We start from the raw sequence: 18,135 nt of genomic DNA on the forward strand, positions 1-18,135 counted from the left end.
AAGTTTGCATTAATCCAACCTTGACATTAAGTATGCCAACACTCAAACTCGGGAAATTGAGAGGATGCTGGATTCTCCCAGCAGAGTTCACTAACATAGGGTACAGAATGTATGTAAGTATACAGTGCTACAGAGGAAAGTGTAGCTTGCAGAAAAGACTTGCTTTGGATCTGCACAAGCAGCCTGTGCGTAGCATTATGTAGACAGAGCTTGCATAAGACAAGGCTGTGGCAATGAGAAGCATGAATTCAGTGCTTTCATATAATTTGCTTTGAAAGAAGGTATTTCAGCTTGCCTTTTGGTTCAAAACTCCCCTCCTTTGTGTATCTCATGTTCCGCACTGCGGCATCACAGCAATAGAGTCCTGACTCTGAGTAAGATCTTGTGCTGGAAATACAGATCGATGTTGCTAGGAGTTTTGGGAATGAAATATTTCTCAGGACAGGAATGTTTGTATTCATCATGCAGGTACCGCACTGACTCCAGCACATGAACTCCTCACATGGATTTCTGGCAAGATGGGAGCTTATGTAAAGCTTAATAATATGACACGAATTATCACAGGCTGAAATGTGAGGCTTGGGTTAGCTTTGTATGATGTAACAAATGTGTTGTGTTTACTTTAGCCTGGGGCTTTGGGACCACTAAACTATGATATAAACTGAATTATTTAGAAGAGTTCTTCTACAGAAGAAAATAAGTAATAGGAAATATTGTGCCTGGCATGGTATGCTGTAAGACCTTTCTCAGAACGAGTTTAGAACAGTACACCTTCTACTGAGCAGTGAAGCTACAAGCAAGCAGGGCAGGGTTTCACAAATATGTACAGTAAATGTTTTTATGCTTTTGCCACATATTTTACAGACACATGATTCTGTAAACATTAAAAAATAATGTATGAATACTGTTGGGTGTTGGTCGTGGGGGAGTTTGTGTTAGGTTTTTGTTGTGTTTGGGTTTTGTTTGTTTGTTTTTGTTTTGTTTTGTTTTAAATTTACCAGCTGCAAAACCAGGTGTTTTTAAGTTTACCTTGAGACCAACTGCACAAACCTAAAGGGAGAAATTATAACTAATGGATTATGGAAACCTCTAAAATTTTAAAATGTAGTATTTTTAAAATTCTGGTGGTAAATGCAAGATCTGATTATTCTGTACCAATTAATGGGAATTTAACTTCCTTCTTGACCTTGAAGATTTTTTTTTATATCAGGCCCTACTGGCTGCACACTGTCACTAGTGAAGGCAGTGTTGCCAGTTCTGTGCCTCAGGCAGGTGTCATTTTCCGAAATCCTTAATTTCATAGGAAGGAAGTTGTTTGTGGTTTGTTTTGTTTTTTTTTTTTTTTCGCAATTGGTAGTTCTTTGGGAGTTGTTACCAAGGAAGTGTTAGAAGTTGTCTCAGCTTCCCATCTTAGTGCTGGATTAATGGAAATAATAGTGAAAAAACAATCTAAGTCATAAAACAAATGCGCTTTGTTCAGCAGCTTAACGGTTACATGTTTGTATATGTCTAAAATACCTTATGTATATGTGTTAAAATGTGTCAGATTTGTCTTGGCTGTGGTGCCACACACAAGTTACCAATGGCGAGGTTTTCTTCAGCTTTTGTGATGCTAACATCAAAAAAGCATACCATTCATGTAAGTGGAACATATCAGCGTAAAAGCCATGGAGCGCCTCTCTGGAGGGTTTATTAGTTCAGGTACAGCTGTCCCGCACACATATGTGCTGTTTCCTCGGTCTGGCACATTGCTGCATGATGAAGCCATAGGTTAAACCCTACTGTGCTTTAGGGTTATGTAAGGAGCACACGCTGGTCCTAAGACAAATCACACACAGTTCAATCATCTACACTAAATGTTTATAGCTGGGATAAAGGTTTTATTTTAAGGCATAAACCAATTGCTAACTGCTTCAAGGAAAATGTTAGGAAGAAGGGTTTCCTAAATGCAGTGTTTTTCTGAAATGTCTCTTTGGGGTTCCTCAAGGTTCTGCTTCCTGAGTGATTGGATTCAGTACACATCAAAAAAGATTAAAAGTAACTTCTGTAAAACAATCTTCCTTGGATTTGCAGAGCCATGTAGACTTTAATATGAAAACTGGGAATACATAGACTGACAGTTTAAATCTATCAGTTGTGAACTTTTCTTAGTTGTCTTTTGTAGAGCTCTTAGACATAAATACTCAGCTGATTTCTCATCAACTCTGGACCACTGGTTGAAAGCGAGTTGTTCTTTCTTTGTATTTGTTTTTTCCCCACTGATCTTGCTCCTTTCTTAATTTAGCAAAAGGAAGGATCTCTCTGACATGTAAGCAAAGCTCAGCAAGCCTTTTTTTGATTTGTGTGGAAAAGGATGCCAAGGCATTTTCCCGGTGTGCTCTGAGGAAAATGCTGATGTTTGAATAATTCAAAAACGTCCAAAGCTCTCAAACTTAATTCTCAGCTATTGTTTTGCCTGGTCTATTATGCATTGAAAAACTAGATCGTGATTGATGAACTGCCTGTAGCAGTGGAGGGGAGATTGTCTGTTCTGTGCGTAACTCACTGTGTAAAATTAATTCCATGTAAAACGATGCTGCCTTTACTAGTGTTGTAGAGGAAGTATTTCAGATTTGTTTAGTGTAATTGCTGCATTAGACAGGCAATATTCAGCAGAGAGCAAGTGCTCCCATGCTCCAGTGCCCAACAAATGCTGTGTCTTGTACAAAAATCGTAAATCCTGTGGTAGTTAGTGATGCTTAATGAAAACTGTATTACAGGTCACCCAGGTTTCAAGACTCAGTGGATTCTGCTGCTCCATGCCTGAATGGAAGTCACCCGGCTCAGCACATTAAACAAGAATGCCCAAGTGATTATAAGGTTCTGTCTGAGGCTTCCACACATAGAAGGATTATGGAGGGGATGGAGCTGAGAGCCTCCGGTAGTCTGCATCCTGAAATAGACCTAATGAATAATGGCTTTACAAATTCGCTTTCATCCTACTTGTTTAATAATGAACATAGCTCCTCCCTGGGTCCTTTGTCACTTGGCACCCCTCAGCACTCAGCCAGGCTACAAACAAGCAACCTGAAGAAGAGATGCATCTCTGTTGTGCCGTCTTCAGCTGAAGGAATTGATATTACAGCTATCATCCGCACATCACAGACGTCACTGGTCACCTGTGTGAATGGACTGCGAACTAATTCAGCTGGCATTTCCTCTCATCCTGTAGAGATCAGTCATCACAGTGCTCAAAAATCCTCTCGGCCCCAGTCGTGCTCTCAGCCTGGAAACCCTTGCAGTATTCCCTCCCCTCCAGCATGTCTTGTACCTATTTCTGCTGAATGTGACAGAAGTGACTGTGAGCAGATACAAATGCAGCAAGTTGAGGAGAATGGAAGCCTCAGCCTTATGATGAATGGTACTAGCATTCCTCATCAAAACACCTTGCACAGCACTCAGAAGGTGAGTTTCTTAAAACAAGAACCAGCTGATGATTATTCCTCCACTGCTGATCTTTTTCGACATCACCAGGGGCTGCCTCCCCCTTACCACCTACACCAGCAGCTAAGCCAGGCTCAAGGGACGCTGTCTCATTTACACTCCTCTATGTCTCCAAAGTCCCTTCAGCCCAGCGATGGCGATGAACAGGACCTCAGCAATGGCAAACAGGTCTGTCGGTGGATTGACTGCAGTGCCACTTACGAGCAACAAGACGAACTGGTCAGACACATAGAAAAGACTCACATTGACCAGCGGAAAGGAGAGGACTTCACTTGCTTTTGGGCAGGCTGTGTCCGCCGATATAAACCTTTCAATGCCCGTTACAAACTGCTGATTCATATGAGGGTTCATTCTGGAGAAAAACCAAACAAATGCATGGTAAGTCTGGAATATATTTGTTTGAATAGAAATGTGCTACTCTGCTCTCTTTCTTGCTTTCTCTTCAGTCTTATCCCAATATAATTGTTGTGCTTTCCTGTAACTTAGTCTGCAGCAGGCTAAAGGGGTATTGGAGAAAACCTTAATCTAGAAGGAAATGTTTGAGTAAGGAATACTTTAGTTCTTGGAAAAGGGATTCGGTTTCCTCATATGAGAGCTTAACTTTTAGTAGTGTTTTATTTTTTTTAATATTCATTAAAGCATTAATAAAGTGATGATCAAAGCACACTGCAGTCATTTAACATAAAACAAAGTCACTGAGCCTCGGGTGACATTTTTAATCAAGAAACATAAACCGCATCTAATGAAATTCTTTTCATTCCTTCAGTTGAACAATAACCCATAGAGTTGTGAGTGCAAAAGTTTCAAATGGTAGTTTAGAAAAGAAAAAGAAACTTGTTAAGGATTTGAAACAGTTAAAAGAATAAAAGGAATATCTTTAATTGCATTTTCAAAGGTTGTTAGGGGCTTTTAAATTTGCCAAACAGAGCTTTAAAAATAAGTAAAAACCATTGTTCTCTTCTGATCAAGAAGATGTAAACAACATCAGTGTTCCAAAAAGAGGATCTTGGGAATAACACCATCTCTGCATCTGCCCACCATGATGACAATATGGCCAAACTAAAATAAAAGTTAATGACTTCCATTAAGCTTTCCACATGTTTGAAAAAACAATGATATAACACCCTGACTGAAACAGATGAAGCAAAACAAGTTTGACATAAGCTTCCAAATTGGGCCATGAAATTTGGAAAGTCTTATTTGTAACACCCACATGCGCATGCGTGTGCATGCATGCACATACACACTCAAATAAGTACAAACAAAGGGAATGGTTATGATGGCAGGTTGCAGTTCTTGATAGGAAGAATTTTCAACTGTATATCTGTTTTATTGTTTTGATCAGAGAATGATATAATGGAAAATACTTGTAAGGAAGTAACATCAAGACAAACTTATTCATGAGACGCTGTAGCTTTCTATGGAGGAATAGGAAGGAATGTTTATATAAAAAAGCTTATTTTTTTCGTTTGTTCAAGAAGAAGCTTTCTGGCCTGCAGTGCTTATGAAAGGAAAAAGGAAGAAAACAACAATATTCGAAATGTTTTACAGAGAAAAATTTTCTCTGTAAGTGGTCATCCTGATTATCCTTTTACTTCCATTGGATAAATTTAAAATGTTATCTTAATGTCTGCACTGTTCTTGGGTATTCCCTAAAATATTACGGGAAGCAATGCAGATATTTAGAAAACACCATCACGTTGTCCAAGGTAAACTGGAAATGCTCTAAGACTTACCTGTTTCTTTTTTCTTTGAGAGAAAGAACTGACTTTGTCATTTCCAGATGTAGCTCAATCACAATTTGTAAACGTACAAAGGAATTTAACTTCCAGTGTGTCTCTTATTTGGTCGTAAATCATCAAAGGATAATGTTAGTTGCTTCTTTCCAAACAAAAGTGTAATTAAGCAAGCAAGCTGTGAAAGCATACTTACAGATTTTATTTTAGCCTGCTTTTTGGTTTACTGTTTTTATCATCTGGAATGAGATCAGTCTTCTCCCCGCTTTTATCTCACACTTTTTAAAAGAAATACTTAAAATGTGAAACCCTGATGAGCTTTACTAAGATGCTGAAAGATTCCCTAGACTCCATGAGTGTGGGAGCTTTTGTCTTTTTCAGCAAAACGCATATTTGGCAGGTATTCTATAGCAGATTTCTAATGTTACATTGACGTTCCTAAAGGAAACTGGATAAACCAAAGACATTAAAGCATGTAATATCTTAGCAAATGCTAAAAATTTCCTACTTTCAGTTATGTTCATCTGCATTAAAGAACCGGCTTTATGTAACATCTCAAAGTTTAACATTGTGAATAGGTTGGAAAAACCTTTCATCTGATACGGCAGACAGCCTTCGTGGCACGTGTATGTAGACTTGGCATGTAAGTACATCAAGATCTGGTCTATTTGAGCAGTATTGTAGTTGTTCCCATACATGGAATGGCCCAATCGGAATTAGGAGCTTTACACTGCACAGCCTGCAATTAACTCTTCTACTCCCAGAGTAAGAGCCTTCCACTGTCAGCAGAGGTATCCATGTATCCGATGTTAACAACATCAAATTCTGCGTGGAGTAAAGTTAGATTCAAGTGAGCACATGAAAAATACGTCTTCCTTGCAAATTTAATTTTCTGCTCTGGAAATACCTTTATCTAGCAGGGACAAGATCCAAAGCTGCAACACAGCTCCTTAAAGTTACTAATATCAAGTGGGGATTATTTGCCCAGCAAATTCCATTCCACTTTAAACAAGGGTTGCTGTGCAGTCTTTCATTGTGCAGTGATGTCATGTCATTTTAAATGATGGCTTTTCTTTTGATGTGGTAATAATTGTGCTGTTATTCCTGCAAATTAAGAAGGCAATTCATTCTCTGTCTATAGAGGTCTGAGATTTTGTTTCGTTTTTGCTGTAGCCCCGTTAAAGTAACTTTACATCTCTTGGTATTTGTAGTGGAGATTTTCTTTCGCTGTTCACAATTACCCATTGTGCTTTCTTTTTAAGCCCTTGATTTTGTTCCTCTCTGTAAAATTACTGGCTGACTAGGTATTGAACTGCTCAGGAGAAGCTAACAGTGAGCAGCACCCTGCCCTCATACATAAAAGTACTTTTCCATGTAAAATTATTAATTTCTTATGACAGACTTTGCTACTATGTACTGTAATAGACAAAGGAATTTTGGAATTCAAGCTACTTAAGAACAGGAAATACATGAGACATTTTGATTGAAAAGTAAATGGTTCACTAAAACTGCAGTTAATCCTTTTATTATCTTTCCAACAGCAGTTTCCACAATACTTTCATGAGGTAAGCTTGCTTCAGTCCAACTGTAACACTCTCATCGTTACAGCTGGTTTAAATTTAGCTAGCCTGCTTCTTTCTTTACTACAGACAGTTGACAGGCAAAACTGTATCTGGTGTAGAGAACTACTGATGTTTCAGGTCCATATTCTGCTCACTGTGTTTCATTGCCAAAACTGGTACAATAAGTATTCTGTTTTCATCTTCTGTTAAATATTCTAATTAAGTGGTGCCTTCTCGTCATCGTGTCCCTCAGTTTGGTTTTTCCTTGGGCTCCGCAAGTAGTCTAAAGGAAACTACCTAATCTCTTTGCAATATCCTGTTATGTTTCATACTTAACTCATGTTATTTTAGTTTTATTAAATTTGGGGTTCATCTGCATTATAATCAAAAATATATCCAACAAAAATAATGATGCAATGCCTTTAAGACTTTAACTTCTGAAGATTAATTTCATGCTTTTTTAGATTTGATGTCCCAGACAATTGGAATTTTTATTACCTGAGACAGCAAAAATTAGCAAGCTTAAATTGTTTTTATTTAAAAAAACAAACCAAAACACAACCAAAATTTTCTCATAGTTGCATCTTTTGCCGTCTTTCAGTTCTTCCAATACTTCGATGGGTAGAACCCTGCTGATCTCCAGATATTGCATCCTCAGTTTAAGCCTCTGCTTGCAAATGTAATTATAGAGCTGCTCACTCAGTTGTTTGATTTAGACAAATGTATACTTGGCTTATCAGTTTATCCTCTTGCACTCTTGTGGCTTCATAAAGAATAGAAAATTAAGTTTCCATCACTGCATGCATATGTGCTGAGGGAACATATGTTGCAGGCCTCCACAGACATGATCAAGGTGAATATAATATTTATCTTTATGTCATTTCTACATATGAAATTGGGTATCATAACATATGTGATATCCATGAAAGAAGCTGGACAGTGATAATAGCCATTTTCGATGTATCTAGTTCATGTATTTCAAGGAAACAAGTGCCTCTTGATTATGTTCTAGACCTGTCAGTCACATTGTGTTCTTGCCTACATAGTTAAGACTTTATAGCAGAATTTTTTTTCTTGTATATATGCAGCATATTCGGTTTGGGAATAGTCTTGATGCAACAATTTAGGTGCTGTATTGTACACAGTGAAATTCAGCCCTTGTGCTCTTTGTAGTCAGTTCTTTTGAATCCCTAAGGGTGAGACACTATAGGTACTGCATTAAACATGGGAAAATTGAGACACAGAGAAGATAAGTAACTTACCTAAAGGCATCTTTAGGCAATTCCAGTATTCCAGCACCGATCTTGTGTGCAAATCACTACAGCACACAAACTAACCATTTGCAATTTACGTGAGAAACAGATTTTTGTACAAATTACATAAAAAATAGTAGTCCTGCTGAACTTCCTGTTCTTTTTACTGTATATCCCTGATATACATGGTTTGACATGTTATAAACCTGTAAAAAAATTCATCAGAAGGCTCAGCTGCATTTGTAACACTTCAAGGGCAGCAACCTGGTTGTTACGATTACAGGAGAAAGTGGCTTATTTACCAGATTAGTATTATTGCTTCTGCTGCTAAGGGAACCAACATGGAATCTCTGTTCTCAGTAGATAGCAAGCATTATGCTGTCTGCAGTCAGTGGGGAGCTTGTGCCTAGCAATGCCTGGTGAGTAATGAGATCTCTATAGGCTACAGCTGCAGATGAGTCTAAAGGACAACCCTGCGTTGCAGGAAAAATAGGTCTGCATGCACCAGCTTATATTTTTTTGAGTAACTTCACCTAGACAATAAGTTTCCATGCCTGACTCGAGGGAACATTGTGGAAGTCTGGAAAGTGTTTTCAGCTTTTGGAGTAGAGGGTGTCATGCGCTGATGCCAAAGAAGTGTTTTAAACAACAATATTAGCCTCACGTTCTTTCCTTTGAAGTCAATAGTAAGAAACATCCATTCTAGCAAAGCTGCCTCACCAGAGATCTCTTTTTTAATTAGGTCTCTGATGGCATTTCCTGATACTGTCAAGGAACTGCAGCATTAAGAACACTCTGATTAGAGGAGTAGACAACAATATAGTGGTTTTGTAAAAATACAGTATTTGTTTACAAAAACAGATTACACGACAGTACAAATGGGTTTAAGCATGCAGGCTTGGCACTGTGTCAGCTCATGCCCAGTGGCAGTTGGTGAATTAGAGCTCTTCTGTCCACAGAACTCCAGAAATGTTTGGGCCCAGATTCTGCTGCAGGTCGGATTGTCTCATGTTCTGGTGCAGTAGGACAGAAATGCAAACCTGCAGTTCTCGGTGCAGATGGGAAGTGCAGCGCTATGGTACACACGATGGTGCGGTGCCTTGAGGGGCTGCAGACCTGCCTTCTTGAGCTGAGCTGTGCAGAGGGGAGCTGCCACTGTTTTCCCTGAGGGATTATCAGCTTCCCAGTGTGGCCCCTGCATTTGCTGACCTTCAGGACATTCTGTGAGGTGCATCTGCCTTGTGAGGTTGATAGAAAAATGTGTAGGATGCTGGGCCAGATGGACTTTGGCTCTGACCCAGCAGGACTGGCTGCCTTTTCAGTTCTTTTGCAGCAGTTTGATATGGGTTAGGTCTGGCTGGCATGCTCTCGTAATTTTTGTTTGAGTAAATCTAATAAAACCAGAATGGGTTTCAAGTTCATTTGCCTGCTTTAAAAATGTTGTAGAGGACATTGAAGAGATCTGGTAAGTGGAATATGGTATTTAGAGGTACAGCATAGAACTTCCATTGGAGGGGGGCTTTCAAGTACATACTTTTTTTGTCCTCCAAGAGCATTTAATTCCACAAGGTTTTATTTCATTGGACTTGATACATTATTCAGTAATTTAGGACCTGGATAAAACATAATCACCCTGAGGTTTTCCTGGCATGTTTATACAGAGCTGGTCACTGTGTGTAGATATTGCTGTTCATTCAGTCATTTAAGAAACAAAGTGGGATAGTAACAGTAGTATCACCACAACATAGTGGGTACTCACCCTACGCAACTCACTGCCGTAGGTTGTAATGTAATTAATATGTAATTCATTACCACTATTACGGTTCTTACAGTGTTGAATAATCTCCACTAATAATCCTTAGTGTCTACTCAAGGTAAGGTGATAGGACTAAGCTGATAGTGGTTTAGGGAACAGAGAGCTTCGTGGCACGAGGATGGATATTCATTTCTGTGTTCTGCATTTTACTAGGTATTCCATGCCATTTTTTTTTCCAAGACAGTAGTAGTATCATTGTAAACCAGAGCTTTGAGAAGAAAACCATTAGTGAATCTAAGTAACATTCAGTTTGGAAGACAGTGATGGAAGGACAGGGAACAGGACAGAAGGATCTTGTTACTATTGATATTTTCTAAATAGTGTACTGTTTTGGAAATAGTGAAATGTTTCTGTATTTTAATCCATCTTTCTTGACTTTCAATTTCAGAATGAAAAAATGTTAAACAAAGAGGCTTTTTTTGGTTGTTTAGAAGCTCTTCCTATTTGATTTATTCAGTATTTTCATTTTGTTAGTGCAGTCCCCCAAACAATTACATTTCAGCTCATCCTGGACTAATTTATCTTCATTCTTCAGTGTTTTGATTTGGCTACTGAAATACATATTTTTTTTACCACAATTCCAACTGTGACATGATTTCAGTAAAGGGAAAATAATGCACTTTCCTACAAAGCAGCAGATATTTGTTAGAATCCTAAATACTCTGAGCTTTTGAAAAATACCTGACAATGGTCTGATTGACAGAGAATGTCTTAAAGGAAGGATACATTTTTGTATTAGAAATGGTTCTCCACAGTGACTGTGCTGCTTGGCATCGTTGTGGCACATAGAAGAGGTATTTGTATCAGAACTGCTTTATGCCAAGCAGTGTCTTTCATGTTTTTTTATCAAATATTATAGGCTAAAGTATGCCCAGCTTAGAAAAGTGAAATTTATTAGTTGAGACCTACAATGTCTGGCTACTGGACAAGTTTCTAGGCATGTCTCCCACATCTTTTTGGAAAATTTCTGCTACGTTTCTTTTCCTTCCCTTTACTGTTTGCACACAAAAATGACATCTTGATACCATGTTTTTATCTTTATCCTCTTGTTTCATAAAACTCAGTAAATAGTGATTCTTTCTTATTTTAAGACACTCAGAATTATTTCCAGGTCTGCTGTGGCCTGGCTTTGGATGATACTCCACATGTAGATTTATTCAATCCCCAGTCTCAGCACAGACCTATAAACCTCTCATGGGGCATCAGCTTTTGAAGATACCTTGCAAGCAGCCTCTTCACTCCCAATTCATCCCAGCTCCGCCACAAGATCCCTTTCTTTGCCATGCACATCAATGTATTCTATCGAATAATAACATCTGAAGTTGCAAAAAGGGAAAGGCTTTCCAGCCTTTAAGCACTAAGTTTACTATAACTCCTAAGGATTTCCCATGTAGCAAAAGCATGACAAGATTTCTTTCTCATTCTGCATCCTGTCTGGGAGTGAATCGTTCATCAGTTTCACTATATGAATCTGCACAGTAGTAAAGATCAAGTGATAGACCCTCAGCTAGTCAGATGCATTCTCCGTTTAAGTCTTAAATTTACAGAGCAGTAAATATAATTGTGAACTACCTACTTCTTGTAGGAATGTCTTAATGCACCTCAAGAGGCCCTCAAAGATGTGTCCAGCAGTCAAGTCCTAAAACTGTAATTCTGCAGGGTCCAGCATCATTTTGGCAGGGTGAGTTGTCCAGAAGATCTGGGAAGGAGGGTTACGTTCAGTGACTTGTCACTCAGTCTGTAGTTATCAAACATTTGGGAGCAGTGAGAGAAGCTTTTTTTCCCTCCTAAATTTTCATTAAAAAAAAAAAAATGCATCTGAATGCTATTACTCTTATCATTTAGAAGGTGGAGAGCTTGAAAGCTCTAAAATTTTAAAGCCTTTGTGATTGTGTTCTTGAGGTTAAGTGCTCAGCTTTATTTTATTTCTGTATATATGTTCTGTGGGAATCATTAAAAATGGCATCGAATTGTTCTGAAGTCTCAGTGATTTAGCCTTTCTGAACAGTGATTAACCTCAAGAAAGAAAAATAGCTTGAATCACCTGGCAGAAGGCTTGGTCAAATTAAAAAGCAGTAAAATTAAATGTTGTTTAAAAACTGTGCCAATGATATACTCATTAATGTTTCTTATTAGGCCAATACGTTTTAGTATTCTGTGCTAGTGAAACATATGTCATTTAATAAAAATGTTAATCTGCATTTGCAGGCAGCACGGAGGCTGTATAGTACAGTCTCAGGGGAGAAAGAGGAATTTAGTGCACATTAAAAACTTTATACAGTCATTTATGCAGTTCGGTCTCAGTTCTAGATGTGACGCATTTGTTTGTTACTTCAGGGCAAACCAGCAACAGTTAACAATCAGATGAGAAATAAACAGCCATCGTTCTGCAGCGCTGGGTGTTTATGTCAGCTTGGGCTTCACAATGGGCCAGATTCTGAAACTTTTACTCACTTGTTTAGCAAGTAGTCCAGTGGGCCTAGTAAAAAAACAATATGTTATTTAAACTAAATATATCAAAACTTGACCTTCTGACATCTGACAACTCACCTTGAGCAAGATTTTCAAAAGCAGACCCTGGTTTTGGATAGCTTTATTTTGGAGCTGGTCAGCATAAATGGGGCACCTCTGATGTTGGAGTCTTCTTTCTCTTGAACCAGACAAAGTGTAACTGAGTTACTGAAATTTCATTATTACTTCTGGAAATTTTGACCTTAGATCTGCATTTCTTCTCAAGTACAATGAAATAATATTTGGAGCACAGTCAGCGTGAGCAATCACAGTAAGGTGGTGAGGCCAAGAATGTTAACGCATCCATAATGCTATTTTGCATCTCTAATGGTTCCTTCTGCTGAGAATCTCAGAGCTTTTTCAAGCTTCTGCCTGCCTACAGTATTTCTGTGCAGTGCAAACTCTTGTGCCCAAGTTCCAGACACAGTTGAGTTAAGGGAAATTACTCTGCTGCTTTCTGTCCTTGTTTACACTGGTGTAATTGTAAAGAAATCCTGAATTTACACCAGGGTACATGAGCCCAGAATGGCTCAGCCAGAAAATGCCGAAAGTCACACATTGAGTGCCTGGTAGAAAAGCCAAGAAAAAGAACTCCTTTCAAAAGTGTTTTCTACCTATTTCTTAAAGTTGGTGTGAGACTATGTCCCTTCACTGCCCAGAAAGTCCCTTCCACTTCAGAGCATTATTCACGTGAGCAAGACAGCAATTTTATTCAGCTCTATGGTGGCTTTCAAAGAAAATGCTGCTGTTATGGAGTATTCAGTGCCCTGTATTCTATCTCAAGGACACCTGTATTTTCTGTGTTCTGGTAAGTCAAAAGGGGCTTAATTTCAAATAGTTGTGCATTTACATCACAAACATTTATCATTGCCTGACTTTTCTATTTACATCCCTGAGCTGATTGTGGCATCAAGGAACAATACGAGTTTTATTCCAAAGTCTGCTTTTGTTGTCTATAGCAGTGTCTTCTGTCAATCTCCTTTTATTGTTGTGTACAGATAACATATGTGTGAAGAGATCCTACACTCAGGTACAGTGTAGCTGCAGTGTTAAATAATTGATCTTGAGCTTTCTTTTGAAACTGCATCCAAGGCATTTAAAAGTGGGAAATGGAAAAAGCATGTTCTCATAATCCAGCTCAGTAAAGTTTGCACAACTGCTCTTTGTTTCATCATCCCTACAATAAATCTTTCATTTTTGCCAATTGAGAATGCCTACTAAATCTGCAAATGATTACTTCCCTGAATTGTGTTGGGATTCTTGCAATACATTTTTCTTACATGGGTAATGATAAAATAAGAGTCCATCAAAAATATTTTATTGCCTGGCAGAGAGCCTTTTCTGAAATGGTTTTGATTCAAGGAGATTCCTCCAAGTGTTTTAGAACTGTTGCTTACAACTTTCGCTTAACCCTTGCATGGAGGGCTGCCAGGCCCTGGGAATGTCACAAATAACGTTCATCAGTCAGCAACTGGTAGAATGCAGGACCTGGGTATCAATTTAACCTGCAGCCCTTGGACACAGACTGAGAGCATGCTGCTTCAACATGTACTTGTAAAGGGTATTGTGTTACAATTAGATTAGAAAGCTGATGAATGTCAGACTGGTGGGAAACTTGTAAAACTAATCTGCTGTGTCCATGTTGATATGATTTCACTCTGTTGCAGTGAGAGAGTGAGAAAGATGGAGTATTACAAACAGGGAAACACACAGCAAAACTGGTAGAGCCATCTGGGTCACTGAGTCCAGGCTCTGCGATTACCTTACAGTAATCCCTTCGGTACACCCAGAGGCACAGAACACCTTTATGTCTGTGCCTTTGAGAAAGATGTTGCATCAACACTATGACTTGTAAGTCAGGATCTTTCAAAGTTATGTGAAACAAATCCTGCCCTTTTCCCCCTGCTTTTAAAATGGGTACAACTCTATTTGTCTGTCTTTGCACAGTAACTGGCAAGCTGTAGGAGTTGCTTTGCTTTCCCTTATAAAGAGACACAGTCTCAGCCCAGTTCCCCACAGACCTCAAGCATACTGTCTCCATGTAAAACAAGGCCCAGGGGTCTACTCCTGGAGTGGCACAAGTCGTGATGCCTGAAAACACATTCTAGTACTGCAGGGAGAAGGGATCTAACAAGAGATCTACCTTGTGATGCTTGCTTACACTCACAGAAAACCAGCAGTAGACCTGACTCAGTTTGGGATGCTCTCAGCAAAGCCACATCTAATGCTTGACATGTTCCCCATTTGCCTCCATGCAATAAATTATCTCCTCAGACAAGACATGGGAGAGCAGAAAAAAGCAGATTATGTGAAAATACTTAAAAGTCCACAAATAACTGTGATACTTTTTTCTTCCTGCATACCCTCCAACATAATGACATTTTTTATTGCACGGTTGTGGTGATTTCAGAGTTCACTCTTTACAGTGCTTTGGTCTAACTAAACAGTTTTAGCTTGTGCTTTGTCTTTGAGGCCAATGAGTGAAAAGACAACAACAAATACAAAGAAGCCAGGCATATGCATTGGATGCACAGAGCTAAGTCTTTTAGCCAGGTAGATGATAAATAGTGTGCTTTACACTTTAGACAGGCAAACTTCCTCTTGTATAGATCTTACTTTCGGGTTGAAATTATGCATCCAAGTTATCTCAGATGATCACTGATCATTTTTGTTTATATTTTGAAAGGAGGGAGGCAATCAGAAATACTTCCAGGTGTGAAGAGACTGTACTGAATTTAGAGGGAGAGGTATTGAAGGTACACAATGAACATCACGGGAAGGGCCAGGTAAGGGACTCTGTATCATCTGTTCTCACAGATGAATACTGAAAAGCAGCAAACAGAACTTTTAAAGGAAATACTTTTTAACACTAAGCAAAGTTGAAGGGATCAGTGGAAGGAACCTTTGTGAAGCATGGATGTTTTTTTACTGTGGACTGCGATATCTCTAACCTTCCATCAGTACCTCTCAGGCAACTTATAGCTGGGCCGCTGGAATGACAGCACGCTTGAAACATGAATATTTGTAGCTGCATTACTTCATTTCTAGTGCTGTAAAAATACCATTCACATAATGGGGTAATGGCCTGCAAGTTCTCATGATTTAAACTGTTTTGGAGCTACAGGAGTTCTGTTCCTTTATGGCAAGCATCCATTTCTCATTTTAGCATCTTTGGCACTTGCCTAAAGGATGGGAAATTAAAAAATGATTAAGGGGATAGAGAAACAGTCTTTTAGGGAAAGATTAAAGGAAATAAACAAGGGCTGGGGTGAGGAGATGAAGGAAAGGGAGGGATTGTTTAGAAGAGAAGAGAGAATAAGTAGGGGTGATCAGGCAAAATCAAGCAAAGGAAAATGTAAAACTAATCTTTCAGTGAAAGTTTCCTAAAAATCAGGTGTATTTTAGAGTGGAATATTTTTGTAGTGGAAATAGAAGATGGCCAACTGTGTGAATAATACAAGCTAGACTGTGTGAAAAACTGGAAATATATTGTAGAGAATCATTGTGAATGTAAACTGTCATATTCCTGATTTGTGCCGTTCTGTGCAAATTGATTGCATCATTAGGCAGAAAAGAAAAAATTGCATTAGCAGGCCCAGGAGCACAGTTTAAGCCTTCAGGTGTCTTTATTCTCAATATACTGTTTGCATATTTTGTCCTTCCAATGTTGCTATGGGGTGGCTGGTGACAGTCACCATGCAGAGCAGTGGTGCTCAGCCATCCCCTGATGTGTGGGCCCCACTGTCCTGCCAGGCAAGGCTCTCGGACCATTTCACAAACGAACACTTGCTTTGCAGGCTGGCAAGTATGAAATCAGGAATGATGGGCTGAAGCAGACAGTTTGCCAAGAAAGATACCTTTTGTTTTGCTTTGCCCTTACCAGATTTGACCTTTATAGAACAAAAAGTTTCTCCTCACCAGGAATGAAAGCTTCGCTATTGATTCCAGCGAATGCTAATGTACCGCATAGACCATTGTGCCAGAAATGACTGTGCCATGACACACGGATATTTTATTTCTGCTGTGAAACTGGGCAGAAAAAGACGGTTGAATGCAGCAGCTTCACCTGCAGGGTCCTGGTCCAACTTTCTCAAAATTCAGGCAGTGAAATTCAAGTTTTGGATCAAGCTTGTTTGGTGTCCCGAAGCCCTGGGGACTGGTGTGTATTTGGCTGGGGAAAGGTGTGGGGTACAGCTGTGTTGAGGGTGTGGGAGCTGCGCATATATGGGATCACAGTCAGATGATGCTATACAAAACCTGGGGAGAAGGAAAGAAGCCAGCTTTTTTTGAGACACCTCTGCTAAATCTGTACCTGGTCTACGTTTGACTATTTTTTTGGTATTTCTGAGCATGACAGACATGGCTGAAAAGCAAGACAATGAAAAACATAGTAATCCTGCCTGCCTTTTTCACATCTGGAGTGGGTTAAGATTCCTTGCAAAGGTGTTTGCTGTGATGAGCAAGCACTGAGCACACCAGCTTTCTACTTGCTCTCAGTATTTTCACCAGGCATTTTAAAGGAGTTGTATTTTCGGCAGGTGAAAGCAACCTCATGAGAATTTGTCTAACAGTTGTGGGTGGACAACAGAGGACTATCGTTGTGTAACACCAGCGGTGCAAACTTAGAAGACAGATTATTCCTGTTTTGATTATTTCATAGGCTCTGATACGTGTAAATTGTTCTAGGAAAATCTGTGTTGGAACACATCTCTGAATGGCAAGAGAAAGAAATAGTTATTGTAGTCATCCCAAATACTTTCAATTTCAATTGTTTATAGCAACGCTGACAAAAACTAACAGTATACACAAAACTGGTTTTGAAACTGCCCTTTTTTCAGAGTTAATGACCCACAGGCCAATGGAAATTTGCCAGTTTTTACCAGCTGGGATCTGGCCTGATTTTGCTGGGAAAGAAAAGTGCAAGGCAAAGAAACTATTTGGATTTTTGAAAGTCTGTGATGGTTGTCTTCTCTCATTATATAGCCTTCGCTTTTTTTCTGTGCTGTGTTTATAATTGACCTGTACTTAGCAGAAATGCTTGCTTTGTCCAAAGACAGCAGACATTGATTGCTCAGGAATTCCCTTTGACAACTGCATTTAGATCCACTTCTGTGAAAACCGAAACCCATCCCAGTTGATGTGAAAGCACTTCTATTAAATCATGGCTTTGAGGATCCACTGGCACAGCTCAGCAGCTCTAGCTCCATCCAGGAGAGGGTAGGCATATGAGTTTTAGGATACACTACTGCATTTATTGCACTTGGGTCTTTCCAGGGCATTACCTGAGGACTTCTCACGATAGGCATGGCTGATTTGGCTCACATAATTAACCTGGGAAAGGCAGACTCTGTACCTGAGTGCATTTCTTTGTAAAATCAACAAAAGAGAGGGAGTGAGCCATTTATACCAATTATATATATAAAAAAATAATCCCTAAAGGCAAGACTATATAATGTGCATTATGTTCAGGCAAGTATGGGATCATTAGTGTCATTCATGATAATTTGATTTACCCCCATGGCTTCCAAACAATACATGGCTCATAGCCTTGTGAATTGGTGTGCATTAAGAATTGCATGGCAGCCCTACATTTTTAGAAGGAAAGCTCCTAGGTCTTACTATGATGGAGGCTCTTTTGTTGTAAAAGTTTCTTTATTAAGATAGATGTTACTTCAGTTCACACTAAACAAATTGACTGGAGTTTTCAGTCTCAGTTTGCCAGAGACAAATTGTGAAAGCATCTAATTGTAGCTTAAACAAAACCATATTTTCCT

The 18,135-nt window shown here is 39.1% G+C and overlaps 1 protein-coding gene across 6 annotated transcripts in view; it reads left to right on the plus strand.

Moving 5' to 3' along the window:
* The window catches only part of GLIS1 (GLIS family zinc finger 1), a 196,814-nt gene that overhangs the window by 93,518 nt on the left and 85,161 nt on the right, over positions 1 to 18,135 (plus strand). For all 6 annotated transcript variants that reach the window (XM_065072105.1, XM_065072106.1, XM_065072104.1 and 3 more), the window contains exon 4: positions 2,760 to 3,861. In XM_065072105.1, the coding sequence (XP_064928177.1) occupies positions 2,760 to 3,861 (1,102 nt within the window). The remainder of the gene's footprint in view (positions 1 to 2,759; positions 3,862 to 18,135) is intronic.

Source organism: Columba livia, chromosome 8 (genome assembly GCF_036013475.1).
Source record: "Columba livia isolate bColLiv1 breed racing homer chromosome 8, bColLiv1.pat.W.v2, whole genome shotgun sequence".
In the NCBI taxonomy this organism is placed as follows: Eukaryota; Metazoa; Chordata; class Aves; order Columbiformes; family Columbidae; genus Columba; species Columba livia.